This window comes from Ctenopharyngodon idella, chromosome 24 (assembly GCF_019924925.1).
Source record: "Ctenopharyngodon idella isolate HZGC_01 chromosome 24, HZGC01, whole genome shotgun sequence".
Lineage (NCBI taxonomy): Eukaryota > Metazoa > Chordata > Actinopteri > Cypriniformes > Xenocyprididae > Ctenopharyngodon > Ctenopharyngodon idella.
Window position 1 is genome coordinate 27,489,048 of NC_067243.1, and position 19,926 is coordinate 27,508,973.

The following is a 19,926-nucleotide window of genomic DNA, read 5'->3' on the forward strand; positions in this document are numbered from 1 at the left end:
TTGTTTACATAACATGTGAAATCAGTTCCATTGTTTTTCTTAAGTCAACATTATTTGCATTTATTTTTTATTCATCCACTCACTCTTTCGAGATGGAATATATTTGATAAACGCTGATTGCTTCTTTGAAAGCAACCTTCAGTCTGCTGGAGCGACGTCCCTCATATGACGTTTCATACATAGCTCCGCCTTCATGTGTTTCAACAAGGTCCTGTAAGCGATTGTAAAAGCTCTTCTTGCACGCCCTGCTGGCATTCAGACATTCAGCTGTGAATAAAACTTATCAGTTACAACTATGTCAGGAAGAGGCAAAGGCGGTAAAGGGCTCGGAAAAGGAGGCGCCAAGCGTCACCGTAAAGTTTTGCGCGATAACATCCAGGGAATCACCAAACCCGCCATCCGTCGTCTCGCTCGCCGTGGCGGTGTCAAGCGCATCTCCGGTCTGATCTACGAGGAGACCCGCGGAGTGTTGAAGGTGTTTCTGGAGAATGTGATCCGCGATGCCGTCACCTACACCGAGCACGCCAAGAGAAAGACCGTGACCGCCATGGATGTTGTGTACGCGCTGAAGCGACAGGGACGCACCCTGTACGGTTTCGGAGGTTAAATTTCTTCGCTGTACTGAATGGACCCAACGGCTCTTTTAAGAGCCACCCACGTTTTCAAAAAGAGTACGTTGATCATGTCCGCTATTATTTAGTAGCCATACTTAAACTACGCCGTCTGAAGAAGTATGGGATTTGAGTGACTTCCAGGTCTTGATAAATAGTGTTGTTCCTATTGTGTGTTTTATGAAATATCAGATTAAGGGTTTTTAAAACTATCATACAAGCAGTGTTTTCATGACGAAAGGTTAGTGATTGTCAAACACGACTGACTGAATGAATTCATACGGGTTATTGAGTGTTTTAAGTTTATCATCTTGCGATCATGTACATGTTATCACTTTGAGAAAACCAAGGGGAAGAAAATGAAATAAAAAACAATCGTATTTACAGATGGCTGTACTATATGCCAAATATAATGCTGAAAATAATATGAACCATTTCTGTTAAATATGGTCTGAAAAATCTACAGAGAGGTTTGGAAGTTTGAGTATGGAAAATGTAGGAACCCTGCAACGAGCTTCATTTTACACTAAGGTTAAACTAGCTCGAGACATAAAGGCGTTCTTGCCAAAATCCGGGACTGAATCCCGTGGCCCTTTATTTGTGTATTGATGCTGATGTATGATCTTCAAATACGTATACACATTCTCTCAAAGAGTTAATTTAATATACACAATAGACAATATTATGTAAGGACGTTGCGGAATTACAATTGTCAATTTTAAAGCGCTTTATTGGCATGTTTGTGACGAGCGGGAAAGTGTGGGGGAAGTGACGTCACTGGCGGGTCTGGCGATGGGAAGATTCACATTTAGAAGCTTTCAATTGGCAGATGTGTTTCTCTAGCAGCCCGTTTCTGACCAATCCAGCCCTCTGAAATTAGCATGAGCTTTCAATAAATACCCAGTACACCACTCTTGACAGACCAATATTTTGTAGTGCCAAGAGCTTACTAGTTTTGTTATATGCACATAAACACGCATTCAGAGATTTCATTAATGAGTTGACAGTCATAGCTGTTACTTTTTGCCGAATAAATAACCGTTTCTGTGAGCGGGAAAGTTCAGAAACGTGTGTGGGAGGAGATTCAGGGGTGGTGCTATAGGAGGGCACAAAGGAGCAGACGTGTCAATGCAGCGCGCCTTTTCTACCCAATGAAATACCTTCCAACTATTGGTTGCGTGAATACAGCCAATCAGAGGGAGAAAATCCAGCCCTGTCAAATTACCATGAGCTTCAAATAAATATCCAGTGCATCCGTATCCCCGGAACTGTGATGTTTATGCCGAAGAAGAACATTCCCGATCCAGGGAAATCTGTCTTCAAAGAAGGTGCGCTCACCAAGACAGCCGACGAAAGAGAGAGAGAGAAGAAAAATATGAAATCTAGAATAAAAGAGAGTTACGCAAAAATACAAAGTTTTCCTGTTCTTATTTTTTAGCGGCGGTCTGGCCACGCCCACCCTCAGAGCGGATCATTCATATGATAACAACCTGAAATAAGCCAAAGGAATGTGGTAAACGCCCCCTATCAATAAGATAAAATTAGCAGCAAACATTTGTTTGCCTTTATTGACCTTTTAGCACGATGGCACGTCACGCACGCGAGCAAGCTCTCCGGATGATCGTAGACAGCGAGGAAGAATTCAGTTTTTCCTCAGAAGACGACGACGAAGTTGATGATGAAGGCCTGCACTTTGAAGAGGGCTTTGATCCAGCGCAGGACACGTTTTCTGATGAGTAAGCCATTTATTCTTATTTTAGTTACTGGAGTCGCATCACGTATAGCTGTTTCAGACCTATATGGCCAGGTTGAAATCTACCTGTTCGTTACATTGAGGCAAATGTGTTGTCCTGTGGGCTTTTCATTACATCTAAATGTCTTACAAAACCCTGATAGCACACGTACATCTCGGAGACGTCTATTTGAGGTGCGTATTTTTTTAGAGCGTTTGCTCATCTGCAATACGTCTATAGGACGTTTCCTGTCAGATGTCAAATAGACGTTTAGAAGATGTCTTTAAGATGTTTATGATTTAGAATGTATGTAAAACTGACATCTTAAAGATGTCTATCAGATGTTTGTAAACAGCGGATGTTTTCCAGATGAAGTGATCTTTAACAGACATCTTGCAGATGTATGTGTGCTATCTGGGAACGAGCACGTACATTTTATGCTCTGTAATGTGGAGGGGGGAAAAAATGTTTAGACAACACTATGGTCTAGTTTGGGTTTGCTCAGGACCGGCATTTGCTGTAAAATACTGCCTCATCAACGGAGCTTAACTACGTTCTCCATTATCTGCTTAGGTGTAAATGTTTTGAATGCGCATGACATAAGGTTGTTGATGTGCCCCATCAACACATATAAAGTGCGTGACCATATCCATTAATTGCCAATCGCTTATGCATGCACTGGTATGCCACCTTAGGCAATCTAAGCTGATAAATGTTTACTAATATTTGTGCTTGTACCTTTTTCTTTTCTTTTCTTTTCTTAGGAATGTGGCTCCTTCACGTGCACCTCATACAGGAGCGGCACACAAGCGTCGTTCAGTTTTCAACGTGGTTGAGAATCTTAACGAGTAAGTGCGCATTCACACCTCATTTTACAACTGACAGTTTAATTTTGATTACATACTGTGAAATAATACACACAAAGTATATGTGCGTTGTAATGAGTGGGCAATATGTCAATATTAGTAATTGATAATGTTGTTGTGATCCTGTTGTCAGCATGCTCACTTTTGTTTTCTCCCCCCTCAGATGTGAGAATGACCAGATACCTGTTGCAAAGAGAGCCAAGATTCTGTCATGGAGGGCAGAAACTGATGTCGACATGAATCCGAAGCCTCTGAGATTCCTGCCTGCGCGGGAACCTGGGCCGCAGTTGAGTCTCGCTGAGTCGCACTCCCCTATGAGTCTTTTCAAACTGTTTTTCTCAGAGAGCGCCGTGTCAAATCTGTGCCACAACACAAACGCTCAGGCTGCCAGGGCACTTGCAAAGGGTCGCAAATACAGTTGGACAGATGTCAGCGTTGACGAGATGTACCGCTACATTGGACTCGTTTTCTACATGGCCACGGTGAAGATGAGCTCCATCGCCGACTACTGGCGGCAGGACAGTCTTTTCTCTTTGCCTCTTCCTGCCACAGTTATGTCAAGGGACAGATACCGCACCATTTCATGGAATTTGCACATGAGTCACCCAGATGCAGACAAGGAAAATGACAAAAAGAGGGGCACAGCTGAACATGACCAACTTTTTAGGATCAAACCTCTCATGGACACTATCCGTCTTGCGTGCAAAGCCTTCTATCATCCTAGAAGAAATTTAGCTGTCAGGGAAAGACTGGCGGCATGCAGAGCAAATTTTGGAATGACACGGTTCACGAAAGCCAAGCCAACAAAGCTGGGCTTCAAGTTTTTTGTCCTTGCTGACTCATCAAACGAATATACTGTGGACCTCGCTGTGTACACGAGCAAGAACAGCTTTCCTACAGGCCATGGGATTTCATATGATGCTGTGATGTCTCTTCTGGACAAGAAAGTTTTGGGCTCTGGGTACCATGTTTACATGGATGATTTCTTTACAAGTCCAAAGCTCTTAACAGACCTGCTTGCTATGAAGTTTGGTGCTTGTGGGACTTACAGAGACTATAGGAGGGGCTTCCCACAGAGCGCATCTAATTCACTGACCAAGAAGTCCACCAGGGGATCCATCAGGTGGATTCGGGATGGGCCTCTTGTGTGTGTGAAGTGGATGGACAAAAAAGAGGTGTCTGTTTGTTCCACCATCCATGCTGCCTATACTGGAGACCGTGTGCAAAGAAAAGTGAAAGCACAAGATACATGGAGGACAAAGACTTTTCCGTGTCCCGCACCTGCGACTGCGTACAACCACCACATGGCGGGTACCGACCTGTCCGATCAGCTGTTGGAGTACTACACTGCACAGCACAAAACCATGAAGTGGTACAGAAAGGTCTTTCTACACTTCTTGGACATTGCTGCCACCAACGCTTTCATATTGCACAAGGAGCTACACGGCAACATGACACGCAAGGAGTTTATGGAGCAGCTTGTTGCAGATCTCTGTGGTGTGTCTCAGAAAGAAGCACAAAAACAGACCGGTATCGACCACGTGCCGGTTCCAGGAGCCGAGTTGACCTCGAATGTCAGAAAAATTGCAACTACCGGTCGCCGCATATGTGCGCATTGCAAAGCAGTGTTTGGCAAGAAGCAACAGACACCTTGGAAATGCCAGGCATGTGACGTTCACTTGTGTCTTCAGTTGAACAGGAACTGTTTCCAGGAATGGCACAAAGGTGTGTGAGTGTGTTCAAAATGTGCCTTTATTCACACACCCCTTTTGTGCACTATGTTTGCAAATAAACTACAAAAAGTCTCTTCACATTCTCATTTCTCATTCTCATTTAATGTTCATATTAATAGACTCATTAGGAAATAGATAAATATCTCTGCGGGTGTTGAATGACCACTGGCATTATCTTGCATACCGTTTTTCTATAACAAGAAGATCAGCAGTACAGTCTAGGCTGAATACTGTGTAGTGCGATGTGATCCTACCTCAGATTCTATATGATTTTAAATATGTGATGGGAGATTTTAGACCTCCAAAAATTCAGAACAGGTAAGCTTTATTAAGGTTTCTTGAGTTGAACCACCTTTTTTTTTTTTTTTTTTTTTTCCCCAGCACAGTACTGATTGACTTATATGGCTTCCTGACTGCAACAAACACAGGAGAAGGAAAAAAAAAATAATATTTACAACCAAAGGAAATAGCACCCAATCCCTGCAGCCTACGTGGTGAAGGAAAACAGTCATATTTACACTATTTACAATGCAGTCAAAAGGGAACACACTTGCCACAATGAAAAAAAAAAAAAAAGACCAAACTTAGAAATAAACATACAAACTAAGAAATAAACATACACAAATATAAACATACATACAATTATTCTAGAATAAAACAACTTTACTTGTGCAAACTCCCTATTAAGACTTTGAGGGAATTCCCATTTTGTGCCTTGGGTTTTCCTTTTCACCTCCCATCTTTTATTTCACCTGGGCAAGACTACAAACCTTCTCACAGAGGTTACAAACCAAAGCTTTCTTTTCCCATGTAATGCATCAGCCATGGTCCCACACCAGCTAAACACCCGCTTGCTTCACCTGCTTACAGTAGCCACGCCCCAAACTCTCACTATAGACTGCAACAATCCCCTCCCACTTTTTTTTTGGCGACTCTTTAATCTTTAGAATTGTCTGTACAACATTATGAGTAATGTAGTTTTTCGCTACTAATTCTGCTGTTAAACATTATAATTTTAAAACTAAGATGAAATAATGTGAGCTGATGGGCTGAAGCAAATACTATTGATTAACAACCTCATAGCTCACAGTAGAGCTGTCTTTAAAGGAGCCTTTGTGGCCAATATGTGCCCTTGATGAGCACTTGTGCGAATCTGCACTGAGGCATTGGCCTTACTGTGAGATCCACAATGAGTTTGAGTTAAAGATGACCATGACATTGCCAGATTCATTTAGAATTATAAAAGAAAAAAAAAGAAGAAAAAAAAAAGACAAGGAGATGTCACAAAGTGAGATCTTGCAGATCTCTGCCTTTCAATTTAAATGTATATTTTTGATTTGGTTGCATTTTTAACACTTTGTTTGGCAGTTTTACATTGTGACCTCATGGTTAAATTATGCCCTACATGTATTTTCCAAGAGTATAACAACACATATAATTAAAATAATACCAAAGAAATTATTTAAAAATATAACCAGTTAATGCCCTGACTATCCAGATTTCCTTTTATTTTGATGAATTTCTTTATTAACATAAAGAGGGCGTTTTTGTTTAGGACAAGGTTTGTGCCTTATCTCAAGAATCAGTGATGTAACTTTTGCCGCTCTAGCGGTTATAAACAAAACTGCATGCGTCTTGCGGAAGAATATTTTAGCCGGAGCTACTTTTCTGTTTATGTTTATGATGAGTCACGCAGGTACACTTTTAAAAAATAACTGTAAATTTTACAGTAAAATACTGGCAGCAGGGTTGCCAGCCAGTTACTGTAATTTTTACAGCAGTCTTACTGTAATTTTTACAGCAGTCTTACTGTAATTTAATTTACAGAATTTTACTGTAATCTAGAATACAGTAATATTCTGTAAATTAAATTACAGAAACACTACTGTAAACATTACAGTAACTGGCTGGCAACCCTGCTGCCAGTATTTTACTGTAAAATTTACAGTAATTTATGTATTTTGTATACTGCATTTTTACAAAAAATATATTGCATACTGCATTTAACATACTTCTTTAAATAGCAAATACACATTCAAGTAGTTTACTGTGAAAAATACAGCATTTTTTTTTTAAAGCTGTATTTTTCACAGTAAACTACTTGAATGTGTGTATTTGCTATATTTAAAGAATATGTAAAATGCAGTATACAATATATTTTCCCTATTGCTCACTTAATGACTGGCAGCTGCCAATTTTAAATTTAAACTATTAACTGCATAAGCTTTAAACAAATTTTAACTGCATTAAGTGTTGTATAATGCATAACTTTAATTTTGAAAAACAGGTCAAAATGTAATATATAACTTTCAAATTTACATGAAAAAAATGCCATAAAAAGTGTATTATTTTGAATTTATTTTTTATTTAGAAAATCATTTTCTTTTTTAAATTGACATAAAATTGTGTCATGAAAATGTTTTTAAATTACTTATTGGCCATCATGGCCCTTCACACAAAGAAATACGCAAACTGCGTTATAACTATAACTTGACCAACATGGTCATATAAAAACATTTCTTAAAACCCAGATCACTTTCATCACTTCATGAACAGACCAACATGGCCAAACAACAAGTCCAACAAACTTGCGATCAAAAAAGAACAATCTGCTCCAGATGATGTTCCATCCCAGGATTCAAAGAGAGGCTAGAAATATTGAAAGGAACAAAGAGGACAATACATTAGATATATTACAAAACATAATAATACATTCAGAGACTGATAGAGGGATGACAGATACAGTCAGTAACAGATAGAGGGATGATAGATACAGTCAGATACAGAAAACCTACCTAAAACCACACAGAAAATGTGGTATGTGGCATAAAATCATTTGAATAAAAAAAGAAAATACATATTTTATACTTCAAAACATTTATTGTCATGAATTATATTAATAAGTCAAAGAACAAACTGCACAATATGATTTTAAGCAGTAAAAAAACAAAAAAAACAAAAAACAGGAAATGTCCAGCAAAGAACAGTTTTTTTTTGTTTTTGTTTTTTTTGTTTTTTTCCCATTTCATTAGGCAGATAACATTTTAATTTCAAAACTTGAATACAAAACTTGAATATCTGAATATCAAGGGGCCGGGAATCTGACAGACCAGAAGGAATGTTTACAAGTCTGTACTCTTCCACCTTTTCAAAAACGTAGGCATAAAAGTGACCATCAAAATATTTTACATTAACAGTCCTTAAAAAAGCAAACAAAATGTTTTTGTCTAACTTTGGAAATAAATGAACTACTTCACCAAAGACAAACTCATGTTCACAACTGGTTGGCAACATCAAAACGCTCCCTGTTCTGTATGTGTGTCCACAAAAACTGACTGAGTTTGACACATGAATTGCCTCTGTTACTTCATCTGCAAAGGAGCACATTTCATTACTTATTTGGTCACCATACTCCAAAGAACGAACAACAACAGGATATGCATTTGGAACACGTTTTATGAGCTAATGGTTCCCCAAATTGCATTTGCTGTACCTGGTTTTTGAAAGCCAGAGTTTTGGATATATTCTAAAAATTGCAAACAGCATGTGTCTGCCATTTGAGGGGATTGTGTTTGGATTCAAATCTCATACACCAAAGTTTAGACAAAGGTCCACACTTAATCATAATGTTTGGTGTGAGATTTTTAGCCGGATAAAGCTCTTTGAACAACTTGTGATGATCTATGATAAGCCGTTTCAGGAATACTGCAAGACCTCTGGTAACAACAGGTGCAAATATAATGCTGCATATCTCTCGTAACAAAATGAACAATTGCCAATGCAAACTTTCAGGATTGACAAGGTCCTCCAAAAGAAAAGGCAAGTTTAGTATGAGACACCACATCTGTGATGCTGTTTGTTTGATTGGTGTCTCAGATTTCGGGTTAGGGATGACACTTGGTTTGTTTTTTGTGTTTAAATACCCATTGTAGCTGGCTATTCTTTCATTCAACTGTTCCAGGGACAACATTCTTCTTCAAAAATGTAGTGCTGAAGTAAAAGTTTAACCTCCAAGGCCCAACACCTTCGAGCACATCATGCATTATGTCAACACCTACATTTTCAGTAACATGAAAGTATTCCAAGGCATTCAAGCACGAGTCTTCTTTGATTCCTGTAATGGTTACATCATTTGTGAACTGAGATTGCATATATATATAATATATACCATCAAGAATATTTAAGTACCATTTTGATGAATGCAACACCCACATCCTCTCTCTCTGCTGTTTGTAAACAAAGTGTCAGCTAAGTTTGTTCCCGAGCATGCATCATGTGAGACAGAAGGCTCACATGTGAGTTGACCCTGTGTTTATTTAGAGCAGAGAGGGAGAATGTGCATGTTGCTTGTCAAACTGGTATTTACTTGTGCTCATCTTTTTTTCTTTCTTGGTTGTTAACAGTGGTACTTGTGCTTATCCTTGATGCCACAAATTCCCAACATTTAAGCTTCTGTACATATGCCATACACAACAACGCTGCAGACTGTTGTGAACGCACTCAGGACCGTTTGCCATGGTTTACAGGTAACAGTTTTAATTATTTATCACAGATTTTACAGAGAAGTTTAAAAAAAGTTTGTAATTTTTTTGTAAATGAAAAAATGGATAATGACTTATATTCAGTTCAAGTTGAAATGGCTGTCAAAGTCAATTAATAATATACTTAAGCATTTAATTATTACTAACCATCATTACAGTTTTCAAGTTGATCCAACAGAGAGGTTACACTCCCTTTCTCCAAAGCGGCAATGTTTTTCAGTTGCGGAATAACTGATGATTCCCATTTTCGGATCAAGAGCTCGCCCTTTTCCATGAAACATCTTTTCAAACTCTGCCTCTATTCAATGTGTATAGAATAGCAGAATCCGAGTTATTTCCAGAAAACCAGAGATTTAAAAATTAAAATAATTTGAAATCTCTCTGGTAAATTCAAAAAGGAATCTTTTTTTTTTTTTTTTTTTTTACATCTATCATAGTATAATTTGGAATCCATGAAGTGCTACAAATATGACATCGGAACGCGGAAGACTAATTTACCACTGGTTCGGTTAAGATTTTTCCATGGGATTTTTTCAAACAATATGTACTGTACTGTACCTGATACAGGGCTGGGTGAGATGACCAAAAATTATCCTGATAAAATTTTTCCACATCAGTCAATATAGACTCCTGTTTTGCCTTGTACCTTGTGTGTTGCTATAGTTACCCTCATTAGTCCCCATGACTTCTAATCACCAACACCTGTCCCTCATCAGCCCATTGTTAACATGTCTATTTAAACCTCTGTGCTTCAGTAGTTGTTTGTTGGTTGTTGCTCCTGTGCGTGTTCCTGCCGTTGGTCTCGCCTGCTCTCTGTGGATTACTCCTGTTTATGAATTACCTGTTTGTTTGTTTGTTTGTAAGTAAACGTTTGTGCTTGCATTTGTGCTTGCATCTCACTCCGTCTCATGCCTGCTCACACGTTACAGTACTTTTCTGACAGTCAAGAGGTTGTGAGCCCCAGCAAAAGCAATCATTTGAATTTTCACGCCATTCAAATTTTGCAATTATTTTACAAATATTTAGCTGTCTATGCAGTTTTGACATTAAAGTTAACTTGTTAGCAGCCTGCTGAAATGTCATGAAAATATTTCACCATAACGCTTAACGTTCATGTTCAGATCGATTACAACTACACTTTAGACATAATCAATTAAACTAAACTGACTGTAGAAAATGACTTTGACTAAACCCATTATTAACAATGACAACAGCAGAAAATGTATTTTTCGAATATAAATATAAAAGATTTAATGTACAACTTACGAGTCGTCTTAGCAGTCATCCGCAAAAACGCAAGTGACCTTCTCCAAAAAGGCGGTTTCAGCGTGACGTAAGGGGAATTCCCTCAGTGTCAAAATGGCTGCCAATCAAATAAAAGATAGCCTGCTGAAATGTCATGAAAATATTCCCCATAACGCTTAACTTAACCGTTAATGTTTATTTTCAGATCAAATACATCTACACTTTAGATATAATCAATACAAAGTACATCACAATTACACAATCTTACTACTTTGTTACTGACACCATGCCACTGTTCACTGACAACGTCTAAAATGAGCTAATAGCCTACTGAGTTAACGATACATGGTCGAAAGGTGCGGTCATATTTAATGGCGCTTGGCGGAACTTCACGTGCCATATTCAGTCATTTTAATAGAAAATATTCAGGAAACTACTTCTTTTAAAACGGTATTATGTGTTTGCAGTACTTCTTGTACCGCTACACTACTGATGAACAATTATTGATGATTAACCTCTTTGCCCTACGAAATTTTGCATCGTGGGCCGTTCTGTTAGAAACCAAACTAAACTGATGACCAAACCCATTATTAACAATGACAACAGCAGAAAATATTTTTTCGTATTCAAATATAAATATCAACGATTTCAAGTAACGTTACAACTTACCTGAAGAGTCGTCTTAACAGTCACCGTCGCAACTTGTCTCCTCCATTACAAAAATGCAAGTGACCTTCTCTAAAAAGGCAGTTTCAGCATGACGTGAGGGGAATTCACACAAATGGCTGCCAATCAAGTAAAAGATGGCAGGCTATACCATTACGGTTTACAGAAGCCGAAAGTACATTTTTGCACGGTGCTTAAATTCTGTCATAAATTGCTCACATTCTTTAAGTTCCTAACCCACACGCATTTTGTTCATCTATTCATCCATATCCCACCCAAAAAAGTTCATAAAGAGATAGTTTATTCCAAGTCTTATGAAGAGACACGATTGCTTTATATGATGAACAGATTTAATTTAAGCTTGTCACTTATAAACATTGATCAACGAATATCTCATGGACTGTAAAAAAAAAAAAAAAAAAGATCTCACCACAGTGTATGACGCGCGAGTATGGACCTTCCTTTTGCACAGCTCACAGTCAAATCAAGCATGCTTTGCTATGGCCAAATATGAATGACGTAGGCCTATACGTTCACGAAAGTTTATGTGCATAACAGCCAAAATTAAATCTTTTCATGATGTAAGTCGATCTAGTCTCTTCATAAGACTTGTATTTAACCCCTCGATTGATAGATTTATTAAACGATCTCTGCTGAAAAAAACAAAAACAGCAGGTTTTTATGCTGGTAAAGTAGGTTTTGAAGCTGGTATGCTGGTCCTATGCTGGTCCTATGCTGTTCCTAAGCTGGTCCTATGCTGGTCCTAAGCTGGTCCAGGACCAGCATGGACCAGCTTAAGACCAGCATAGGACCAGCATAAACCAGCTCAAACCAGCATTCTTTGTTAATATTAACACAAAACTAAGCAAAGCCACAAAAAAAGAGCACCATCCTAAATGTCCTCACATGGATATGGAAGAGTTACGTTATCTTATGGAAAGATAAACTGTTTCTCTGAAAATAAAAAGGTGGAGAACCTTATTATAAACCTTATTATAAACTTAAGTGCGCTGCTCCGTTGTTTTATCCATTAAGCACAAATAAAAGCCTGACGACGCTAAATGAGTTCAGTTTTCTGATAATATAATTCACATATTAAAGTTTGGCAATAAATTAAATGTAACAACTAAAACTACAATTATAATTATACTAATATTACCTTCTGAGTTGTTTAAGGCAAGTAACTTGTGCTGTTATTTTATCGTTTTACCGGTTATATGACAGAATGTAATATATGTTTTTGTTATATATTTAAATGTTAGTAAATGGATTTGAACTCCGTAGTGGTCTGGGTTCAAACATTCCGACACGCAAAGTGAAGCATTCACGCCCCTGTATTAACCAACATCAGTAATATTACATCTAATGTGAATTAGAAAATCATATACTGACAATATACAACAATGCCATGGTCTCTGGAGAGAGGTTTGGTTAAGTGATATTTACATTCCACGTTCCATGTTGTTGATGGTGACGTCTACCACTGGTTGTGCTGGGTGACAGTGCGGTGGGGAGAGGAGCCAGAATCTGTTTCAACAGCCTTGAACATGAAGCTCTGTGGGATGCTGATCTCCTGAAGCACCAAAGGGTCCTAAAATCTGGAAAACACAGATGAGGCCCTGACGTAGGTGCAGAAGGTCCTTAACAATCTGGAAAATGCAGACGAAGGTACCTTGAAGTGAAGGTTTGCTCTCCTGACCTTGTTGCAAATGTCTCTGTGTGTCTTCTGCCTCTCTGGGCCAGACACTCAGAACTTGGTCAATCCGCTTTTGTCTCTCTGGAGTCGTTACTGTCTCGCTGGACGAAAACTCTGAATGTAGTCTTTGTTAATGTCTCTTTCCTCACTTGCTGGAGGCTCAGAACGTGGTTGTATCTGTTGCTGCCTCACAAGCTGTAGACTCAGATCATGGGATCTGTTGTTGTCTCTCTGGACGAACCAGAGGCTCAGAATGTTACAATGTATCTGTTATGTCCCAGCTTCACATGCCAGGACTCAGAACGGCATATCTGTTATGTCTCACCCGATAGGAGATGAGGAGGAGATTGTAATTTCACGAGTTCACACTCACAAATAATCTGTTGTGGCGATACCATTAACACAATTCATGTCGTTTTCACACAAAATGTAATCAATGAACACATTTCTAAAATGCTTAAATTTTCTTTTCATATAAGCTTACCCCATACCAAAATCAAGGATCCTTCTCATCTTACTTGCAAATGCTTAAACACATCAAATCAGAAATGAAGACCCAATCATTAAATATAGTATAAACCCACAACAGCAGCTCAGAAATATTGAAAAAATATATAAAACAAATACTGAAACAATTGATAAGCATTTTTAATTGGCAGATGACTGAAATATTGAGAAATAGCAGATTCCAATCTCAGTTGGAGGCATAGTCAGGTGTGAAGTTCTTTCCATTACATGAACATACAGTAAAATAGGACTCTTTGAATCGGTCTTGTTCAGTGTGGATGAAGAACAACACAGAGGAGCAGAGTGAGAAAATAATGTCTGAGTAAGGGAGAGGAATAGATTAAGGAGGAGAGGAGAAGTTGGATTAGGACAAGGGAGAAGAAGAGGTATGGGAGAAAAGAATGTGTGCTGGACTGTGCATCTTTATGGTTTTCCCGCTCACACATGTGGAACCTGCTTATTTCTGCCATGAATATAACATAAAAAAGGTAATTGTGTCTTTTTATCTCACAATTCTGTGTAATAACCGATGTTCTCGAATCCAAGAAACACCTTTAGGAATAAGTCGTAAACTTCTAAACAACTAAGGCCCAACAAAACTGCATTTTGAAAATGTTGAATGTTTAAATTCAAAATGTTAGTTTAACATCATTGTATAGTTAACATCAGCTCTTCAGCTTCAGTGTCCTTCAGACTTTAGTACCAATCCCAGTTTAACCCGCCTGTGTAATTCTGAACACCTTCGTTATCTTGATCTAGTGTGTTTGTTTAGGGTTAGAGCCAAACTACTATATAGCCTGACCAAAACCCCAACATCTGTGCAAATATCAAACATATAGTGTAAATAATACGACTATTTTATGAATTAGCATTTTATAGTGCTTAATTCAGAATATAACAAAATTACAATCAGTGACCTGTGCTTTATTATTTAGATGTATTCATTTAGCAGATGATTTTATCCAAAGAGACTTATGAAGGAACACCGTATTAAGGAGGCAATGGCACAAGAAATGCAGCAATACAAAGTTTCAAACATTGTCCAGAAAAGTGCAAGCTAGAACAAGGAGAGAAATTAGAAAAATAAGTTGCTATGGCTTACTTTAAATGAGCAAATCATTCAGATGAGCTTCAACACAATCCTCATTCACTTGTTGAAAACTGAGATGAATGACAAAAAAGGTGAAACATATGACGATTTACATTTTAATTTAACTGATATGATGTACATCAGCTTATGAAAACGTAAATTTAAAACATTATTCGCGTGATGAGATGTAGTATTATTATTATTATTATTATAAGGACAGATCTGCTGAGCGAAGATGAGGGCCAGACAGGAGAGTCACAAACAGACTCGGATTCTCCGGATGATGTTCGTGTGCTTCAAGCTGCCCAAAACAACAGCTGTATGAAAGCCTCCTCACGCCCCTCACTAATGCTGATTTCATTAAAGTCGCATTCAGACTGTTTTCTGAACACACAGCGGACGCGTTCAGGCTTTTATCAACGTTTCCATTAAAACGAGGGCTCAAATGTACACGCGGCTTTTCCCCGTGGCTGATGCTCGCCTTGGATTTGGTCTGACGGAGGCAAAAGAAACATTTCCTCTCCGCGTATTTTAGTCTCCAGTGAAAGCTCAGAACCTCTGCTCGGTGCTCACTTTGTTTTGACTGCGACAAACTATTTTACCACTCCAGTTTTGTCCCAAATGTAAGAGAAGAAAACACAAACGCGAGAGGCTCGTGAAGACGCAGATACGCCGAGCACGGCGGTTGAGTCTATAAGGTTCTCATGTGTTATTTAAGAGCGCAGCGGCGCTCGAGCGCTGTTCATTGCCGAAATCACACAGCGTTTGAAAGACTGTAGATCCGACTCCAGAGAGAGATGGCAGAAACTGCTCCAGCCCCGGCTGCTGCCGCCCCGGCCAAAGCGCCCAAGAAGAAGTCAGCTGCGAAAGCCAAGAAAGCAGGTCCAAGCGTCGGTGAGCTCATCGTCAAAGCTGTGTCCGCATCCAAGGAGAGGAGCGGCGTGTCCCTCGCCGCCCTGAAGAAGGCTATCGCCGCCAGCGGCTACGACGTGGAGAAGAACAACTCCCGCGTTAAGATCGCCATCAAGAACCTGGTGACTAAAGGCACCCTGGTGCAGGTCAAAGGGACCGGCGCTTCGGGCTCATTCAAGCTCAACAAGCAGCAAGCCGAGACCAAGAAGAAGCCGGTCAAGAAAGCGGCTCCTAAAGCGAAGAAGCCCGCGGCCAAGAAACCCGCTGCTGCCAAGAAGCCCAAGAGCGCAGCGGCAAAGAAACCCGCCGCAAAGAAATCGCCCAAGAAGGCCAAGAAACCCGCCGCCACAGCCGCCAAGAAGGCGACGAAGAGCCCCAAGAAGGCAAAGAAGCCAGCAGCCGCTAAGAAAGCAGCCAAGAGCCCCAAAAAGGCCAAGGCGGCTAAACCTAAGGCGGCAAAGCCTAAAGCCGCCAAACCTAAAAAGGCAGCGCCCAAAAAGAAATAAAGTCTTTACAGTTTCTCCTCAACGGCTCTTTTAAGAGCCACCCACTAACTCCGAAAAAAAAGAGCAAAACCAGTGTATATTAATGTACTGTTGAAAGTAGATAACCAAGATGTGATTTAGACTCGTGCAATTAGAACATTTTTAAAGACCGTTTTTATATATAAAAAAATTGATTATATGGGTTCAGACAGTGATCAGTCCAAATGCGATGTTGTAGAATAAAGTACAGACAGAATATTTACACACAACACTCCGCTGGAAAATTGTAACAATACAACAGTGAAAACACTCCAATATTACAACAGGAACATAATACTGTACAGTATCAGATCAACGTGCACAGAATACACAGTGTGAAAGGTGTAGCACTTTTGGTAGGAACAGCGAACAATATCCATTTTTGTACTTGTAAGTTTTCTATAACAAATATTTCAGTGGTTTCATCTCCTCCGTCACAAATACTTGTGCATAATTATTCCCGCCAGAAAGGGGGTTGGGCTTTGGAGGGAAGTTCAGTGATTGGTTTGAATCTTTATAGACTCTAAACCAATGGGTGACTGGCACTCTTGTTTAAAGACAGCAAGTGGAGCCACGAAAACTCATTCTTCTGTTTTTATTTGCGAAGCTTGTAGTGAATTATCTGGACTGAAAATGAGTGGAAGAGGTAAAACCGGTGGCAAAGCTAGAGCCAAGGCTAAGACTCGCTCATCCAGGGCAGGACTGCAGTTCCCTGTCGGCCGTGTTCACAGGCTTCTCCGCAAAGGCAACTACGCCGAGCGCGTCGGTGCTGGTGCTCCTGTTTATCTGGCGGCTGTGCTCGAGTATCTTACCGCTGAGATCCTGGAGTTGGCTGGAAATGCCGCTCGGGACAACAAGAAGACCCGCATCATTCCCCGTCATCTGCAGCTGGCGGTGCGCAACGACGAAGAGTTGAACAAACTTCTGGGCGGAGTGACCATCGCTCAGGGCGGTGTGCTGCCCAACATCCAGGCTGTACTGCTGCCCAAGAAGACCGAGAAACCCGCCAAATCCAAATAAGGGGATTCAGTCTGTTTTATTGATACCCAAAGGCTCTTTTAAGAGCCACCCATTTTATCTGAGAGAGAGCGCTTTTCTTAATGTTTACAAGCACAAACCCGTTTGGTTGAGGGGAGAAAAAAAAAAGTCCCATCAAGTCAGTCAAATACGCGATTACAAATATTACCGTACAAGCCCCAATGTGTGCATTCTTGTTACAAGGGCATTATGATCCCCTGATGTGTCTGTAGAGATCGTTGTTTAGGAGCTAGGCGTGTAGGATTCCCACCCATGTCCCCTATAATTAAAATACTGTCTGCCAGGCTCTGCTAATGTACTGTGTTATTTTAATAGGTTATTCTAAATAAAAAGCAACGTGCGTATCATGTCAGGGTAACAGAAATTGGTCTATGTTACTCTGGGTCTTTTGCTCTTTATTATCACGGCCGCACGCTGCTATATGTATTTACGGGACGGATGACTCTGGTGTCTGGCTGCCGTGCTTCTATACAGATCCAAAATCTGCACAACCACTAGGAACTGAGGCGAGTATTTCAGAACAAATAAATACAACAATGTGAGTATAAAGCTCATGGAGGTGTCATGTAAACCGTTTGTTTGATGCGCAAAGTATAAAACCGATCAAAGCACACTGAGCGGGAAACCCTCTGCTTGTTTGAAAGAGGGAGCGTTCAGTCATTGGCTAGCAGTCATGAGCGTACATCATACATTAGCCAATCACAAGCCTCGGCACCCGAGACACTGTGAGCTCATGGCACCGCAATGCTTTAAAAGCAGGCGTGTAACATAAATGCGCATTTCCAGCGTACGCAGGACAGAAAGAGGAAAAGACTGCAGCGATGGCAAGAACCAAGCAGACCGCTCGTAAATCCACCGGTGGCAAAGCACCAAGGAAGCAGCTCGCTACCAAAGCCGCCCGTAAGAGCGCTCCAGCCACCGGCGGTGTCAAGAAGCCCCATCGTTACAGGCCCGGGACCGTGGCTCTCCGAGAGATCCGCCGTTATCAGAAGTCCACCGAGCTGCTGATCCGCAAACTGCCCTTCCAGCGGCTAGTGAGAGAAATCGCTCAGGACTTCAAGACAGATCTGCGCTTCCAGAGCTCCGCTGTCATGGCCCTGCAGGAGGCCAGCGAGGCTTATTTGGTCGGTCTGTTTGAGGACACCAATCTGTGCGCCATCCACGCCAAGAGGGTCACCATCATGCCCAAAGACATTCAGCTGGCCCGCCGCATCCGCGGAGAGCGCGCCTAAACCCGCATCAGCCACATCAAACCCCAAAGGCTCTTTTAAGAGCCACCAAAATTACACTGAATGAGACCATTTCCAGTTTAACGCATAACATGAGTCAAAAATTGTATTCTTTCGCTCCCTTGAGATTGCTGGGTCTTCCTTGTGCAGGACAGTGGATCTCAAGCCTTGAGGTTTAAGATGAGACCGTTGAACAGTAAAAACACAAATTTAAATGCTTCAGTATTAGACATGTCATACACGAACCTTTTTTTTTTTTTTTTGCATCGCATAAAACAAATATTGATTTATATATACATCTTTATAGAGCAGGGAGATACAACTCATGCAAATATATCTTTGAATATGGTATATTTCTAGACTATTTTCTACTTTTGCCTGTTTAAGGGTTAAAATGTACAGTCAGTAAAGTTGTGACAGAGTATCAAACGTAATCCTGCATTCATCATTGCAGTTTTAATACAATAATTTTGTCTGCGTCTCTAGTGTTTGAGTTCTCTAAATTAAAATATACATGTACAAACACATAGGCATAAGCAGAAGATATAACAGATGCGCCACTCTATTATTTAAAAATTTTACTTCAATATTGTGATATGACGTCTTGTGTCCCTCTTCCTAAGTAGAATACCACTTTATTAAACATCAAACAGAACTATTGTAAATTACTATCTTTGTGAAATAAATTTTATGAAACCTGAAATTTAACAAAAAACGTCAGGGCAGGGATTAAATCACATGTGCTCTTGCTACTTTGGGGGAGGGGTGTGCGCCTTGTGACGCGGCGTTGGTTCCTCTCAGGTCCTGTAAGCAAATGTAAAAGGTCTCCTAGTAACACTCATGATCCATTCTTTATCATCATTTGATAGAGTTGTGTTAAACATGTCTGGAAGAGGCAAAGGCGGTAAAGGACTCGGAAAAGGAGGCGCCAAGCGTCATCGTAAAGTTTTGCGCGATAACATCCAGGGAATCACCAAACCCGCCATCCGTCGTCTCGCTCGCCGTGGCGGTGTCAAGCGCATCTCCGGTCTGATCTATGAGGAGACCCGCGGAGTGTTGAAGGTGTTTCTGGAGAACGTTATCCGCGATGCCGTCACCTACACCGAGCACGCCAAGAGAAAGACCGTGACCGCCATGGATGTTGTGTACGCGCTGAAGCGACAGGGACGCACCCTGTACGGCTTTGGAGGTTAAAACGCCTGAAACCAAGAAAAACTACACAAACCCAACGGCTCTTTTAAGAGCCACCCACTCTGTCACATAAAGAGTCCAATGTTTTATCCGTGTCGACCACACACACTTAATTACAAAAAGCCTTTTTTTGATGTGTTCTGAATCCAGATTGAACTTCAGCAAAGTTCACTAAACTGGTAAATAACGTTTAACAGTAACGCCTCGTCAAGTTGTCTTTAACAGAGCTATGATTTCTAAAATATGAATGTTGCTTTAAATAACGCACGAAGTCTATTTGTTTTTGTATTACAGTCTTTATTAATTTAGCAGATACAAAACGAACATTAAAATAAAACCAAAGT

General features: G+C 40.2%; 6 protein-coding genes across 7 annotated transcripts in view; 5 read left to right on the forward strand and 1 right to left on the reverse strand.

Annotated features, from left to right (window-relative positions):
* LOC127506793 (transmembrane emp24 domain-containing protein 6-like) overlaps positions 1-19,926 on the forward strand; it is a 292,092-nt gene that overhangs the window by 122,084 nt on the left and 150,082 nt on the right. The window lies entirely within an intron of this gene.
* The window catches only part of LOC127506776 (uncharacterized), a 348,308-nt gene that overhangs the window by 112,693 nt on the left and 215,689 nt on the right, over positions 1-19,926 (reverse strand). The window lies entirely within an intron of this gene.
* LOC127507745 (uncharacterized) lies at positions 259-19,639 on the forward strand. Its single transcript, XM_051885038.1, has 3 exons — positions 259-602; positions 17,949-18,312; positions 19,261-19,639. The coding sequence occupies exons 1-3, from the start codon at positions 296-298 to the stop codon at positions 19,583-19,585; spliced, it is 996 nt and encodes a 331-aa protein (XP_051740998.1). The 5' UTR covers positions 259-295; the 3' UTR covers positions 19,586-19,639.
* LOC127506764 (piggyBac transposable element-derived protein 4-like) lies at positions 835-5,021 on the forward strand. Its single transcript, XM_051883585.1, has 3 exons — positions 835-2,347; positions 3,109-3,192; positions 3,374-5,021. The coding sequence occupies exons 1-3, from the start codon at positions 2,196-2,198 to the stop codon at positions 4,941-4,943; spliced, it is 1,806 nt and encodes a 601-aa protein (XP_051739545.1). The 5' UTR covers positions 835-2,195; the 3' UTR covers positions 4,944-5,021.
* Positions 15,060-16,150, forward strand: LOC127506813 (histone H1-like). Its single transcript, XM_051883644.1, has one exon. The coding sequence runs from the start codon at positions 15,486-15,488 to the stop codon at positions 16,104-16,106; it is 621 nt and encodes a 206-aa protein (XP_051739604.1). The 5' UTR covers positions 15,060-15,485; the 3' UTR covers positions 16,107-16,150.
* Positions 16,701-17,194, forward strand: LOC127506826 (histone H2A). The gene has a single exon (XM_051883659.1). It carries the CDS (start codon positions 16,758-16,760, stop codon positions 17,142-17,144), a length of 387 nt encoding a protein of 128 aa, XP_051739619.1. The 5' UTR covers positions 16,701-16,757; the 3' UTR covers positions 17,145-17,194.